The sequence below is a fragment of the Gossypium arboreum genome, chromosome 7, assembly GCF_025698485.1.
Source record: "Gossypium arboreum isolate Shixiya-1 chromosome 7, ASM2569848v2, whole genome shotgun sequence".
NCBI lineage: Eukaryota > Viridiplantae > Streptophyta > Magnoliopsida > Malvales > Malvaceae > Gossypium > Gossypium arboreum.
Genome location: NC_069076.1, coordinates 69,625,072 through 69,641,732, shown reverse-complemented (window position 1 = coordinate 69,641,732; position 16,661 = coordinate 69,625,072). Strand labels below are relative to the sequence as shown.

At 36.7% G+C, this 16,661-nt stretch overlaps 1 protein-coding gene across 1 annotated transcript; it reads right to left on the bottom strand.

Moving 5' to 3' along the window:
• Window positions 1-8,298: 8,298 nt before the first annotated feature.
• LOC128295576 (uncharacterized) lies at window positions 8,299-12,541 on the bottom strand. Its single transcript, XM_053031264.1, has 3 exons — window positions 12,418-12,541; window positions 11,459-11,500; window positions 8,299-9,529 (listed from the first exon to the last, which is right to left on the bottom strand). The coding sequence occupies exon 3, from the start codon at window positions 9,517-9,519 to the stop codon at window positions 8,968-8,970; it is 552 nt and encodes a 183-aa protein (XP_052887224.1). The 5' UTR covers window positions 9,520-9,529; window positions 11,459-11,500; window positions 12,418-12,541; the 3' UTR covers window positions 8,299-8,967.
• Between the last annotated feature and the right edge of the window lie 4,120 nt (window positions 12,542-16,661).

Sequence of the window (16,661 nt, the reverse complement as noted above, 5' to 3'; positions counted from 1 at the left end):
CCGGTCTTAACTCAACCGTAATCGTATATCCGTATGTTGTGTCTGATGATGCATCTTTAAGTGGTTTGGGTTGTGTGTTAATGCGATCGGGAAAGGTAGTGGCTTATGCTTCACGGCAATTAAAACCACATGAAAAGAATTACCCTACACATGATCTTGAGTTAATTGTAATTGTTTTTGCCTTAAAATTTGGAGACACTATTTATATGGTGAGAAGTGTTATATGTATACGGATCACAAAAGTTTGAAATACTTAATGACTCGAAGGAACCGAACTTAAGATAGAGGCGGTGGTTAGAGTTCTTTGAAAGACTATGATTTGGTTATTGACTATCATCCGAGGAAAGCTAATGTAGTTGCTGATGCACTGAGTCGAAAGTCATCCTTGTTTGCACTTCGGGCAATGAATGCTCATTTGGCTCTTAATGAAGAAGGTGTTGTATTAGTAGAATTGAAGGTAAAACCAATGTTTCTTCAACAAATTCAAAAGCTGCAGAATGAAGATCCAAAATTGGTCTTTGAAACGACAAATGGTTCGGGATAATTTAGATTCAGAGTTCAGTATTGATGATGAAGGTATATTGCGCTATCATAATAGGAATTGTGTTCCCAATAATTCTGATTTAAAGAATGATATTCTTTCTGAAGCACATAATAGTATGTATTCTATTCATCCGGGTAGTACAAAAATGTATGGTGATCTGAAAAAGACATATTGGTGGCCTGGTATGAAAAGAGAAATTTCAGAATTTATTGCAAAATGTTTGATTTGCCAACAAGTTAAAGCGAGCATCAAGTGCCAACGGGTTTATTACAACCCATTATGATTCTGAATGGAAGTGGAGCATATTTCAATGGATTTTGTGTCGGGATTGCTGTGACTCAGAAAGAAAGATTCGATATGGGTGATTGTTGATAAATTGACAAAGTCGGCGACACTTTATTCGATCGAATAGATTTTTCACTTAATAAGTTAGCGAATTGTATGTGTCGAGATTGTGAGACTACATGGAGTTCCAATATCTATCATTTCGAGATCGGGATCCGAGGTTTACTTCAAGATTTTGGAATAAATTGCAAGAAGCCTTAGGCACAGATTGAATTTTAGTCTGACATTTCATCCTCAAACAGATGGACGATCGAGCGAGTGATTCAAATTTTAGAAGATATGTTAAGATGTTGTATACTCGAGTTTGGTGACAGTTGGGAAAGGTATTTACCGTTGGTGAGTTTGCTTACAACAATAGCTATCGGTCTAGTATAAAATGACACCATTTGAGGCTCTTTGTGGTAGAAAATGCAAGACTCCATTGTGTTGGTGCGAATTGAGTGAATCAAAATAGTTGGGGTTGATTTGATTCGAGAAACCGAAGAGAAAGTCCGGATTATTCGAGATAGTCTAAAAGCGCTTGGATCGTCGAAGTCATATGCGGATTTAAAACAAAGAGACATAGAATATGCGTTGGGTGATCGAGTATTTTAAAAGTTTCACCATGGAAAAGGGTGTTACGATTTGGTAAAAGGAAAATTAAGTCCGAGATTCATAGGGCCATATGAAATTGTGGAAAGGGTTGGTCCTGTGGCTTATCGTTTGGCTTTACCTCGGAACTTGAGAAGATTCATAATGTGTTTCATGTGTCTATGCTAAAGCGGTATAGGTCGATCCTTCACACGTAATTCCCCATCTGAAATTGAGCTTCAACGGATATGACTTATTCGGAAGAACCGGTGAAGATTTTGGCTCGTGAAGTTAAGGAATTGCGGAACAAAAGAGTACCATTGGTTAAAGTATTATGGCATCGACATGGTATGGAGGAGGCAACACGGGAAACAGAGAGTCAATAAGATCACGATATCCAAATCTATTTTGGTAACAAATTTCGAGGACGAAATTTTTAAAGGGGGAGAGTTATAACTACTAATTTTCAAGTGGTGTCGGAAATGGTGATTTGAGATCACTAAATTCGACAAATAAGATTGAACAAGATAGTAATTTAATATTTATGAGTCAAGTAAGAATTTAGAAGAATTTGTGAAATGGTGAAATTAGTGAATTAAAAGAATTTATTAGGTCAAGCGGGTCAAAAATGAGGTATCGAGACCTCAAAGTTGAAAATCGAGCTATAAATATTTTTATAAATATTTATGGAGTGTCATTGAGTTAGTATTAAAGTTCCGTTAGAAAATTTTAACGTTTGGATGGCTAATTAATTGAAAAGGATTAAATTGAAAATAGCACAAAATTTGTTAAATTGTGAGTAAATAGCTTAAGTATTTAAAAAGATGGATTTAAAGAGCAATTAGACCCAAAGGTTAATGGCTGGACGGTTTGGATATGAAATAAGCAAGAAAACAATGTGAACAAGGGGCAAAATTGGAAATAGATAAAAGTTAATAGTTAAATAATGATGTAATTGAAAAATCTAGACATTTTCTTCATAATTTCTCAGCCAAAACGCCATAGAAGGTCTGGAGAAAGCTGGTTTTTCATATTTTTACATCATGTGAGTCTAATTCTTGCTTTTTCTTGATAATTTTATGTTTTTATGACTTTTACAATTAGGTCCACTTGTAGAATTCATTAGTTTTTGATTTTATGGGTGAAATTGGAAGTTACCCTGGATGGATAAGGGAATTTTATGATGAATTATTATGAAATTTAAGTTCTAATTTCATATTAAGGTGGTTTTATTAAGTGATTTTGATAGGAAATGATATTTAGGACCTAATTGTGAAAAAGTTGTGAATTGAAGGTTCTGTTGAAATTCAGAATATAAAAGATTTTGAAATAGTTTATAACGATAAAATAAAGTGTTAATTGAGAAAAATTAGTTCAATTGATGGGTGAATTGAGTAGGGACTAAATTGTGAAAGCTGTAAATTTTGGGGTAAAAGTGCAATTTCGAAAATTGAACAGCATAAATTGTGAAGTGAAATAGAAATCAAATAAATGCTAATGAGTAGAAATATTTTATATTATAGATCAAGAATCCAAAGAAGAACGAGGAAAAGAAAAAGTTGCGGAATAGTCCCTAAATTTCAATATCTTCTACAAATTAGCGGGTAAGTTCATATGGTTGAAATTAGATGTTTATTTGTGAATGATTGAAGTATATAATGTGTTATTATATACTGAATTTGTTGTGGGATTGTGTAGATTTTGTTAATGAAAGAATAAATGTGGAAATGCAAATTAGGAAAACGCAGGATTGAGTAACGTTAGTATCGTGACGTGTGATGAATTGACGGATAAGACCATGGTTGTTCCATGGCAAAGTGTGAAATGTAGGTATGGTATCATCCATCTTGAGTTGTGAAATGTAGGTATGGTATTATCCATCTTGAAAGTTGTGAAATGTAGGTATGGTATTATCAAATCCATCTTGAGTTAAGAAATGTAGGTATGGCATTTCCCATACCGAGTTAAAAAATGTAGGTATGGTATTTCAATGAGGAAAACCATCTTGAGTTGTGAATCGTGGCATTGAGCAACGACGTACTCAATTTCGTAAGCCGTTTCCTAATTTGATTATAAGAAATAAAAGAGAAGTGATCCAAATGAAAGAGATTGAGTAGTTATTCTTGTTGAGCTCAACTATGTGAATTATTATAACAATGGTTGTAAATCGCAGGAAACTTTAGTAAATGTTTTGGTATTGTTTGGAAATATTATGTTTGGTAAGCATTACTTTTAACCTATGAACTTACTAAGCTTCAATAAGCTTACTTGTGTGTGTTTAATATTTTTATGTAGATTGACTTGAAGTGAAGTGGGTAGATCGGATCAACACAACAAAGCACACTATCCGGATCAATTCGGTAGCTTTTGTTTTATGTTTGAAGATTTATATGGCATGTATAGAGTTTGAATGAATTGAAGTAAAGATGTTATAAACTAGTTAACAATATTTGTACTAAAATAGTTTTCGGTAAGTAGCAGTAGTTTGACTTTGAAAAATCACTAAAATAGTAGAAATGGAATTAAATAATTAATAAATTATGGAATCGAATCTCGATGAGTCTATTTTCATATGGAAGAAGCAAAACAGGTATATGAGCTATATTTTATGAGATGTTTAAATTTTTGTGAAACAGGGCCAGAGCAATTTCTGGATCCCCTGTTCTGACTTTGGAAATTCACCATAAATTTTACAAAGATAATTAGAAGTCATACTTTATATGTACAGATTCCTTATTGAGTCTAGTTTTATTAGAGACAAACGGCATAGTCATTGAAGCTCTGTACAGAGAGATATCTGGTTCGTAATACACAAAGGTCAGAGTAGTCAAACCCTGAAACAGGGGAGATTTTAAATAATAAACTGTACTAATTGGCTTGACCAAAAATTCTAGAAAAAAATTGGTAAGTAGATATATGAGTATAAATTTATAGAAAATTTACGGATTTAGATTTCGAGTTTTATAACTCGAGATATGAATTATTTAGCAACTATGACACAGTTGGACAGCTTGTCTGGAAAGTGTGATATAAATTGTTTGAATTTGTTTAAGTGCTCAAATAAGTTTAGTAATGCCTCGTGCTCGACTCCGGCGACGGTCTCGGGTAAAGGGGACGTTACATACAAATGCCAAATATGTAACACCCCGAACCCGAGACCATTGCCGGTGTCGGACACGAGGGGTTAACAAGCCAAGTTCACATGGTTTGCCCACCAATTTGACATTTCCAGTTAGGCTGGAAGACTGCATCACCGTCGTCTTAAAAATCATATCTCGAGTTTCACAACTCAGAAACTGGTTTCGTAAATTTTCCCTGAATTTAGACTCATATATCCATCCATGGATTTATTTCTAGAATTTTTGGTCGGGCCAACTAGTACAGTTTATTAGTTAAAGTCACCCATGTTACAGGGATCGACTGCTCTGACCTTCGCGCGGTATAACTTGAATATCTCTCTGTACAGGGCTTTAATGCTGGTGCCGTTTGTTTCAAATGAAACTAGACTCAAAATGGAATCTGTAAATATAAGGTATGTCGCCTAATTCTTTCTGGATAATTTATAGTAAATTTTAAAGTTGCGACAGGGAACCCAGAAACCATTCTGGCCCTGTCTCACAATAGCTTTAATATCTCTTAACCTGTAACTCCTATGACCATTTCGTTTCTTCCATAAGAAAATAGACTCATCAAGGTTCATTTACATAGCTTATTCACTATTTAATTCCATTCCTATGAATTTTGGTGATTTTTCACATTCACGCCACTGCAGCTGGCAGCATCTGTTTTAAGGTAGGTCTTACCTATTTGGTAGTCTCCATGAACCAACTAGTCTTGCCATACATAGGTTCATATATGATCATTTTAACCATGCCAATGGCTGATCATATGACCAACATTCCCATTTCCAATCCATAGCCACATCATGACACCAAATATATACATACAAACCACAATTAGTCTAAGTTCATGCTTCCCTTTTCGAGCCATTTTCGCATGGCCGTACATACTTACATTACAACATATTTAACAAACAAGAGGTAGTCCTATACATGCCATCTCAAGTTCAACCAAAAATTTATACCAAAATGGAGGCTTGATAGTGTGGATGACTTCGACTTCAACGATCCCGAATCCGATTGCTATCGGCGAAATCTAGAAAAGCGAGAGCCAAAGCGGTGAGTAAGCATTTTTATGCTTAGTAAGTCTCAAGGAATATAATCAACTCTAATTACAGCAATACATTCACATAGTTAAATGCATCATTTCATTAATGCACATTCACATAATCATACTTACTTCACCATCTCAACTCTTATGTTCATTCACAAATAACGGCTTCATTAATGCCGATAACTCGCTCCATCATAGGAGCGGATATTCATACGCTCTTACTCCTAGCGCATAAGCACACACCGCACTTACCTTATCATTGGGAAATTTCACAAGTGCATTAGCTGAAATTTTCCAGCAAGCTCATAATTTTCAAATCACATACCTTCGGAGTTTATCCGGATGTCGGTACTCGTTCAATCGCCGGGACATAGCCGGTTATGGTAACCCGCACCAAGGCCTCACGGGACTTTACCGGATATCACGATTTGCACAAATGCCTTGGTCTTGGCGGATTTAACAACTTGCACGAATGCCTTGGTCTTAGCCCGGATATAGCTACTAGCACAATTGCCTTGGTCTTAACCGGATATAAATTTCAGCATAATTGTCTTGAGGCTTAGCCGGATATCATTCAATTTCTCATGCACACATACATCAATAATCATTGGACATACATATTTCATTTTAGTTACTAAGGCTCAAACACAATTATAATCATTAGCATATTAGCCCGGGACTTAGCCGGGTGGAATTCAAATACTCATACACACATGATCAATAATCATACACATCCATGTTTCATCTTACATAATTCAAGTAAGGTCACTTCTTGAGGACTTACCTCGGATGTTGTCGAACGGCTTTTTCGGCTATTCGATCACCTTTTCCTTCCCCTTGTCCAATTGTGGCCCTCTTAGCTCTTGAGCTAATTCAAACAAATTCAATTTATTAAAACCTCATTGTGCTTGCTTATGGCCGAATATGACAAGGATTTTAAATGGTCATATGGCCACTCTTTAGCTTGAATACACAATGGTCATGTACATTTTATACTACATCAAGCAATTCAATACAATTTATTTGAGCATCAAGGAAATGCTAAGGCCTTCAATAGGCTACCCAAGGCCGAATATTCATGTACATGTTGAGGTCAATTTTGCACTTAATACCTCACAAAAACAGCATGCAATTTACTAATTAATGCTTTGCACATTGTGGCTCAAAACTTATAATATAGCATCAAGCACTTATATGTGTGCTAGGCAATTGTGCTTGCAATTTCACAAGCATTCTTCCACATTTTCTTCTTTAAACCAATATATTCATCACTTAGTTCATAACCAAACATAATGTGCAATCATATATATGCATATATGAGCATGGCCGAATTTTCAAGGTGTCCATAGCCATCCAAAACACAAATTTTAACTAACATGCAAGAAGCATGAATCATGCTCAAGAATGCATCATGGCGAATATGACAATCATGCTCCTTTTCAATTTCAATCATGATAAAACAAAGAGAAAACTCAAAATCTTACTCAAGAGTAGACAATCCATCATTGCATGCATCATCATCAAGCTTCACACTTAGCATGCAATGGCTTTATCACCATAACAACTTTGGCCAAATACCATTTCCATGGCTTAACAAAGATTTGAGCCATGGCTAACATGCACATCAAGTTAGCAACCAAAGCATGCATGAAACTCCTAACACAACCTCATACATACCTTAATCTTGATGCAAACTTAGCCAAATCTCCTTCTAGATCTCTTCCAAACCAAGCATGAAGCAAAAATCCTCCTTCTTCCTTAGTTTTGGCTCAAAGAAAGGATGAACAAAATTTTTTCTTTCCTTCTCTACAACTCACGGCAATGGGGGATTACCACACTCACACACATTTTTTTTCATTTTTTATCACCCATACACCTTTGTTTATTATTTCACCCCAATGCACCAACAAAACATGTTTCATGACATGTTTAGCCCATCCTCCTTGTCATGGCCGCCACCACCTATAAAAGGGAATTTGACATGCAAGTCCATTATTTTGCATGCATGCTTTAATTAGTCATCACACATTTCCCTATCATACTTTCAAAGTTCATTACTAAGTCCTTTCTTGTGGAATTCACCCTTATAACACTAAATCAATCATCATAAAATGTCATACATGAGCACACACATATTATAGGCATCAAAATAAATTTTTAATTATTTTTATGCCTCGGTTTTGTGGTCCCGAGACCACCTTCCGACTAGGGTCAATTTTGGGCTGTCACAAAATAGACCTCACAACCTTTCCGAATCCACTTTTTGGCTCTTAAAGCCGACACCACATTGGACAAATAATCCCTTCGCTCACCTATCACTATAACCTCCTCATCCTTTGTGGTCCTTAACACCATTCGTTTAGCGGCACAAGCCAGAGTCGCGTTATGCTTAACAAGCCAGTCTATTCCCAAAATAAGATCAAATTCTCCGAATGGTAACTCCATCAGATCTCCAGGGAAAATCTTACCTTGAGTTTCTAAGGGTACATCCCTATACAGTTTGTCTACCCTAACCGAGTGACCCAAAGGACTTAGTACAGATACCCCACTCACAATCTCCTCAGAGTGCACACCCAACGACCCAGATATGGTACATGCAACATAGGAATGAGTAGATCCAACATCCACCAAGGCAGTATACTTCATGCTAGAAATAAAAAACGTACCAGTTATGACGTCAGGTGCGTCACCCTCCTCGCGGCGACGAGCAGCATATACCAAAGCTGGCTGACGAGCCTCAGTGTTAATAGTACCCTTGCCAGGTGCCCCACGTCTATGGCCATTGCCACCGCGACCTCGGCTATGACCTCTCGACGGCGATGGTCCACCTCACGCTGTTTGCACGGGTTGCACAGCCCTTTGTTCAACCACTTGAGCCTGAGCTGGCCTCTTAGGACAATCCCTGATCTTATGTTCCTTTGATCCACAACGAAGACAAGCCCCAGAACGTTTCCAACATTCCCCCAGATGCATTCTACCACAATCTCCACAAGCTTGTGGTCTAACAAGATATTCACGGAACCGCCGAATGGTTCTTCCATCCTAGCTCTCTTAACATTCCGGTTTGCGGCACCAGTTGGTCCAACATCTCTCTGAATCGATTTGATCCTGTCACAGTTCCTTCGTTCAGCTTGCTTCACCTCTTCAGCTATCTTAGCCTTTTCTACCAGTGCAGCAAAATCGCGCTCTCTTTGCGGAGCTATGAGCACCCTTAGCTCATCCCTGAGGCCATCCTCAAAGCAAACACTGCGCTCGTATTCGGTAGAGACAATACCATTAGCATACCGGCTTAATCGCAGAAACTCTGCATTATATTCAGCAACGGTCTTACCACCCTAGGTCAGGTTCAGGAATTCCTTCCTTCGCGCATCCACATAGCTAGCTCCGACATACTTCGCCTTGAAGGATTGCTTAAACAACTCCCAGGTTACCCTCTCAGCTGGGGTACCCTCTCTCACAGTGATCCACCACTGATACGCCTCATCCCGTGGTAAGGATACTGCTCCTTTTAACTTTTGCTCTACTGAGCAGTCCAAGTCATCCATAATCCGCTCCGTGGCTTCCAGCCAGTATTCAGCCACATTTGGGGCTACTCCAGATACACCCCTAAAAACTTCCGCTCCGTTGGCCCGGAGTCGCTCAGAAATGGACCCCCTATTCATGGGCCCGATATTAGCTCCAGCCACCCTTTCCAAAACTCTTAACATGGCCTGGGACAGAGCGTCATCCCCCGCGGCCCTATCATACGGCCCATTCTCATCCACCGGTGGTGGTCGTACTACTTCAGCGGGTATGTGTTCAGAAGACGAAGATCCGGCTTGAGTACTACCTCGGCCTCGACCACGGCCTCGACCATGGCCTCTTCCCCGAGTAGCTCTCGTACTCATATCGATTTATCTGATTACGAATTTTATGCAGTTAGTTTACTGTTTCCACTGTTTATTACGAATATCTTATGAGCAGATAAGGTTTCGAGGTTGTTCTCGCGTAACCATAATTTAGCTCATGTCTCGGTTTCCTAGGGCTTAGTTTACCCTACGGTCTCGGGCCAGTAGCCTTTACGCTATATTATCTATAGTACTATCTCTAAGGTTTAGTACTAACTACTGATGCTGATTCGGTATATAAAATGAATAGTACTTACGACCTTGGTGCTGGGGATTCATGTGCCACCTCATCGGGCCAGATAAACTCAAAAGATTTAGACTTTTGAAATCCATTTTCCAAACATTTGTTTTAAAAAACAAGTTTGGAGATTATCTCCTTTAAATAGGAAATTTTCAAAAGTCAGATTTTTCTAAAAATACCCTTTTTTTTTTGGCATAAAGTTTTGAAAACCCTTTTTGGACCCGATCCACAGCCGAGTTGTTGTAACCTAGGCTCTGATACCACTAAATGTAGCACCCCAAACCCGGCCCAGACGTTAAGGCCGAATCTGACATGCCACTTTGAAGTCAAAAACCCGTGTTCCCTTTTTAGTGTTTTTAAAAAAAGCCGAATTTTGTCAAACTAACCAAGTGAATGGAAGTTGGGCACCAGGTAGGTATCCATAACAGAGGAGGTGAGCCATAAAGGCTGCTTAAGTACCAAGCTCTCCGATTGGATCCAATCCTAGACATGTCCACATCCATTGCCACACTTGGTTATAACAAGTTGAAATTTCTTTGAGTGGATATCTTTGGTAAATTGAATATTCGTGTCATCGTGTTATTTAAAAAATATCGTTTTGAAATCGTGCCCTAAGTCTAGCCCATTTGAATTATTATTATCCATCAATTTAAAGTTGTTTAAAATAATATAATCTCGAAAATCAAAGAAGAAAATAAAGTTAAAATGGCCTTATTACAACCCAAAACTTAAATAGTAATTAAAATAACTTAAGAAAACCAGTCTCTTTTTCAAACCCAAAAGTGTTCACAATGGCCACTCTGAATCCCTCCGGCTCCAAGTCACCCACATCAAGACTCACCGCAAGGTTAAAGAAGGGTGAGTTTGGGGAAACTCGTGTGTAAGGAAAACCCATTCAAAGCCCAAGTCACTCAAGCCCATTGGGCCTAAGCCCATTCAAGTAACAGTGGTCTTGGGCGAGTCCTTTCAGATTACAATAAAGCGGGCCTTAGCCCTTATTGAGATAACAAGATGGCCCATATGCCCATTTCAAAATACATGCAACATCAAGTAAACATATGCAAGCCCATTTGGGAGACTACTCAACCCACCAACCACTACACTCCACCCGTACCAGCCATACACTCCATGTGGGAATAGCTCAACCCACTCACCAACACTCCACGAGCTTGACCTTGCTGCTCGATTATCGAAAATTGAGGCAAAGCCTCCAAGACGTGGACAAGCCACTTTCAGTACTTCCTCCGTCAATATCCCAGTCCATGCATCGATAATAACAACATGGCATGCGATAAATAACAACAATCAAACATGCATTTAGGTCAATTTAACCCTAGGGGTATTTGGTAATTTATCTCCTGGGGTAAAAGCGTAAAATTTCCACTTTTAAAGGTATTTCAGTAATTTATCTATTTTAGGGTTTTCATGCATATTCCTACCTTTCACGTACTAATGTAATCACTACCGAGGGTTCTTACCGAATTGGGCTGTTGGCCCATCATTCCAATTTTGGCCCATTAAGCCCAAAAATATCGAGGGCACAGAAATCATGCACTTTGCAGTCCAAACATTGCACCTTACCAAAAACATTAATCGATTTACCTTACAACTCGTAAATCTACAAAATACCGGTTTTCGGCATTTCGGCTTTTCGACTTTTGCCGATCTAGACTAAGAAAGAGGGTGTTAGTTACACACCTGTTTGCGACGATATGTTGATGAGATCCACACACGAACCACCTACAATTGGATTACTAACACGTTAATCTAACTATTCAAATAAAAACTACATATTAACCCCTTACAATATTCTGCCAACCACACCAAACAGATCATAGTGAGCTTATAAGAAATTAATAAGCAACTCATTAACAAATTTTTGTCAATGTTTACCACATAATCATAATTTCACTGCAAGCTGTCTTCCTGAGCAACAGTCACTAAATCATTTATAACTGGAGCTACGAAACTCCAAATCAAGTGCCGTTAATTTTCCCTGAAAATAGACTCATATATCTTTTATCCATAAAATTTTCAGAATTTTTTGTATGGCCAATCAATACCAGATTTTTCTCAAAGTTTCCCATGTTTCACTGTTTGACTAATCTGACCACTCTTCATTACGAATCAAATTTATCATTGTACAGAATTCAAAATATGTTCTTGTTTATTTCATTAGAAACTAGACTCAATAAGCTTTAATTAAATAATTTATTCAGCTTCTAATTCATCTCCCACAATTTATGGTGATTTTCCAAAGTCACATTACTGCTGCTGTCCCAAGCAGATTTATTACCAAATCACTCTTTCACACATACCTTGCATGCATGTTATTTAAACATGTATATCACCAATCAATCATCACATATATATGATTTTACTTAAGTATAATCTCCATTTCATCATTTTAAAGCACAACATGTTAGCTGATTTTTCCCTTTAACATCTAAGGCACATGCATGCTCATTTGTTTGGCTCAACTTCACCTATCTTCCATTTTTCATCAAAAGAACATGAAACAACAACCATTTCCTTCATTTTAATTCATGACTAAATGCTCACAACACAACTAAAAATCAAAATATACTTCAAGAGTTAAGGTAGAATCAAGAAGAACTCATGAACCTCAAAATAGAAGCAAGGTACCAAGAACTTACCTTCAATTTTCCTCCTCCTAATGACCAAATACTCAAGAGTTTTCTCCTCTCCTTTCTCTTCTCTAACTTTCAGCTATGATGAACAAAGATGGACAAAACTTTGTTCTTTTCACCCTTTTCTTTTAATAAAACTTCATATTTCATCCATTTAATTCTTTAATACAAAAGACATGTAATTCTTATCATGAAACATTTACCTAACCCATTATCATGAAACATTTACCTAACCCATTATCATGGAATATTTACCTAATCCATTGTCATGGAACATTTACCTAACCCATTATCAATTTGTATCAATTTGTACCATAAGTTATGGATATCAAGTGTACATTTTGTCTACAACAACATGATGGTTGGCCACTTCATGTAAAATGGGAGGTTTATCATGCAAATCCTCCTATTTTGCACTCCTATTTATTTGGCCACTTCAATTTAGCCTATCGCATTTTCAAACATTTTCACATAGGTCCTATTTCATAATTTCACTCACAAATGACAAAATCAAAGCATGAAATTTTGTCAACATTCACAGAATTCCCGAAAATTGGGGCGTTACAATACATTGAAATGGTAAGTGTCTAAACGGAAATATGCTTATGTTCATGAAAAGGTGGTATGAATCAAAAGATGTGTTTTCTAATGAAATGGTTTATCACGTGGTTGATTCCAAAAGAGTTATGTACAAATGCACTAACTTGTATATTGATGATGATGTTTAGGCTTGTGTCAAGCTTGTGGTTATGGTTGATGTTGATGCTTATATATTGTATTAAGCAAATGAAACTAGTAGGAAAAATTAATGAAACGGTAAGTTCATAATTGAGATGTAATGTAATGATAAAAGGAATAATGAGTTGAATGACGTACTTATATGGGAGAAATTTTCTTACGCTATGAATGATTTACCTATGTCACAAATAAATACATTAATTCGTTAATCAATGATGTTATTTAAGTTTATGTTAAGTAAATGATATGTAAAGTAAGTAAATAGAATGGAAAATAAGCAAATGGAATGGTTTATATCTTATGAAAGGGTTAATGATTATGTAATATGTCTTATAAAATCCTATTATATTAGAAATGAAAAGAAGTGATGTTGATAGACTTTCTCATTTGTGAGTTGGTGGTTAAGTAGTTGATAAATCTTAATGCATTGGTATAGCTTTTTATTTAACCTATAAAGTTCATTGTTGAAGTGGAATGTATTGTTTAAAGTTTATACAAACTTACTAAGCATTCATTGGTTACATATTTACTTTCCTTTACTTTTCAAATTATCTGAGGCTCGATCGGTTTGGAAGCTTGTCAGAGATTGATCACACTATCCAACATAAATTTCGGTAGATTTTGATGTTTTTGTCATGGTTATAATGTCATGTATAGGTGAATTATGTTTGATGATCTAGTTGTTATGTTTGGCTTGGAAATATGGTAATATGGTTGGGGTGTTTTTGGTATTTTGGTGCCTTAATGGTTGGTGTGGATGTGCCTAAATGAATGTATGTTTCGCATTACCAATTTGGTATGTTTAGATGTGGTTTGGCATATGGTCAATTGTTCTATGGCTTAGTATAAAAATAGGTAGTTGTGTGTGGTTGATTTATGCCCATATATGTTTATGTATAGGTTGATTTGATGATTTGTGATTGAGGTGCCTTTTGGCATATTGGTTCTATGGATAAATGGTGTAATGATTTAGTCATCGTTATGCATGTTTTAAGTATGTTTTCAAGGCTTGAATGTATGTGTAGTTGGTTCATGGGATCATGTTTGATTAGGGTAAAGGAAATGGCTTGAAAATTTGCCTATTTCTTGTCCAAACAGCCTAAGACATGGATGTGTGTCTCAGCCGTGTGTGACACATGGCCATGCAACATGGTCGTGTGTCTCAGCCGTGTATCACACACGGCCATGTGACATGGTTGTGTGTCCCTTGTAGGTTTTAAAGGTTGCATTTCGAATGTTACACATCCTGGCACATGGGCATATCACTTGGCCTTGTGACCCAAGTCAGAGAGTTGCATAGGCACGGACATGGGCTGAGACACGGCCATGTGTCCCTACTTCGAATATGAAATGGCCTGAGACACCGGAGTGTGTCTTAGCTGTGTGAGTCACATGGCCTGGCCACACGGCCATGTGACACCTACAGTGTGAATTTTTTTATATGTTTCCATGAAGTTCTAAATGTTTTCGATTTAGTCCTGAATCATTTCTAATGTGTTTCTATGGCCTAGAAGGATTTAATTAGGGATGTTATGCATGTGTTTGATTGGATTTTGCAATGATTATGAAATTTTGAAATGAATGATTTGAGTTACATTTTTACGGTAATGCTCTGCAACCCTATTTTGGCGACGAATACAGGTTAGAGGTGTTACACCACCACTATAAGATGGTATGACACACCAATCAAGAGGTCTTTACGAGGTTGTAATGGGGCTCAGGTTAAGGGTGTGGAAAAAGGCCAGAAAAGTTGGTTATAATTGAGATTGAGTTGATACGTTACCAAACTAGAAAAAGTAATCAAATGCTAAATTAAAAAAGAAAACATCAATAAAGAATAATCAAAGACAAAAGCGAGCTTTTCAACACTAAATAAAACTAATTATTCAAGCTCAATCACATTATTTATTTATTTTTTTCGATTTTTTTAGAACAAGAAATAATTGAACAATTCAAATAAAGGAACATAGTTAGGAAACTAACCAAATCAAATATTAACAAAAATTGAGTCAATAAAATGGGAAAGAGTCACAATGAAAAAATGGGTCATGGCTTAAAATTCGTGGTTTAATCAAGAAAATGTGTGTTAGGCTCAACGGGGTTCACTAAGGGTTAATTCAATAGGTAAGCTTTTTACAAGTTAAATGGGTTAAAACCTAAGTGCCTACATCATCTTAGTATATTGAATCAATCGTGTGGTCTCGACATGTATAATTGAAGCAAGTTCTAGAATAAGAAATCAAGTTGACACACTTATACCCAGTAATAAAATGAGCATGAACGATGTATGTTCTATAGGCTCAAAAGCTCACAAAAAATCATAGTTTTGATGTCAATGTTGCAAGTTCAAAATTTCAAGATAATTCTTCAATTCAGAGGGACAACCTAAAATATGATTTTTGAAAAATAGCTTATCATGCTCGACTCTCTCATGTCTTAAAATTTGAATCAAATAATGCAAAAATATCCAAAAATAAATCCAGAACAACATCAATAAAGATTCCAAATTTTAAAATAATTCACTCTAATGGGGGTATGATAAAATTACTTAAACACAACAAATAATTCAGGGATTTTATCACAAATATATAAAATAACCTCCCCATACTTAAGATGTACATGTTCTTTAATGTACAGACAGAAACAATGCACAAAATAAGCAGAATATCATAAGAGAAGGAGAAAACTAAAACTGCCCTGAATATAGGTGAAATCACCAGAAAAGTGAAAACTGGAATTGTAGGCAACTCTAAATATAGTGCATAGTGCCGAGCAAACTAATAAGAAAAAAACAAAAATAAAGAAAAAGATTAAGAAGTTACAAACTCAAATAAAAGCAACCATCAAAATAAAAAATATAGTTCAAAAGAAAAATAAACTAAAGAAGTCTAAGAAATAAAAACAAAACAACCAAAAAATAAAAAGAAAAGCACAATTGAAAATAAAATAAAGAAAACAAAGAAAATGAAAGTAGATCAGTGATCATCATCATGAGATGTGTCGGGATCGTAAGGCGCGGGATCAATAAGAGAAATATGAAGATGCTAACATATCTGCTGCAAGGTTACATCAATATTGTCAAACCACTCAAAGGAACGTTGTTCGAAATGGGTGAACATTCAGAAAGATCCTCAAGTGTAATGGTAGAAGTAGCGGTAGGGTGACTTGAAGGTGAAGAACGAGGTGGATTCTCATGGTGAAAAGGATCATTATCGGGAAAGTCCACATACTCATCCTGAGGGTCGAAACGAGACAATCTATTCGACGAAGATCCACTCCGCACTGTTGCTCGATCATCATCATATGACTTATAATCGATAATCCCTACGAGGTCATATTCCCAACTAGTGTAAATGAGGATGAATGCTCTGGAGAATTAAGGAGGCCAAAATGATGTGTAAGATGAGTCATAAAAGGGCCCAAACAGATGAGACCCTTCCTATTGCGGTCAGACTGACGACGAAATGGTAGGATGACGAAGTAAGTGAGATCTAAAGTGCACCACATCATCA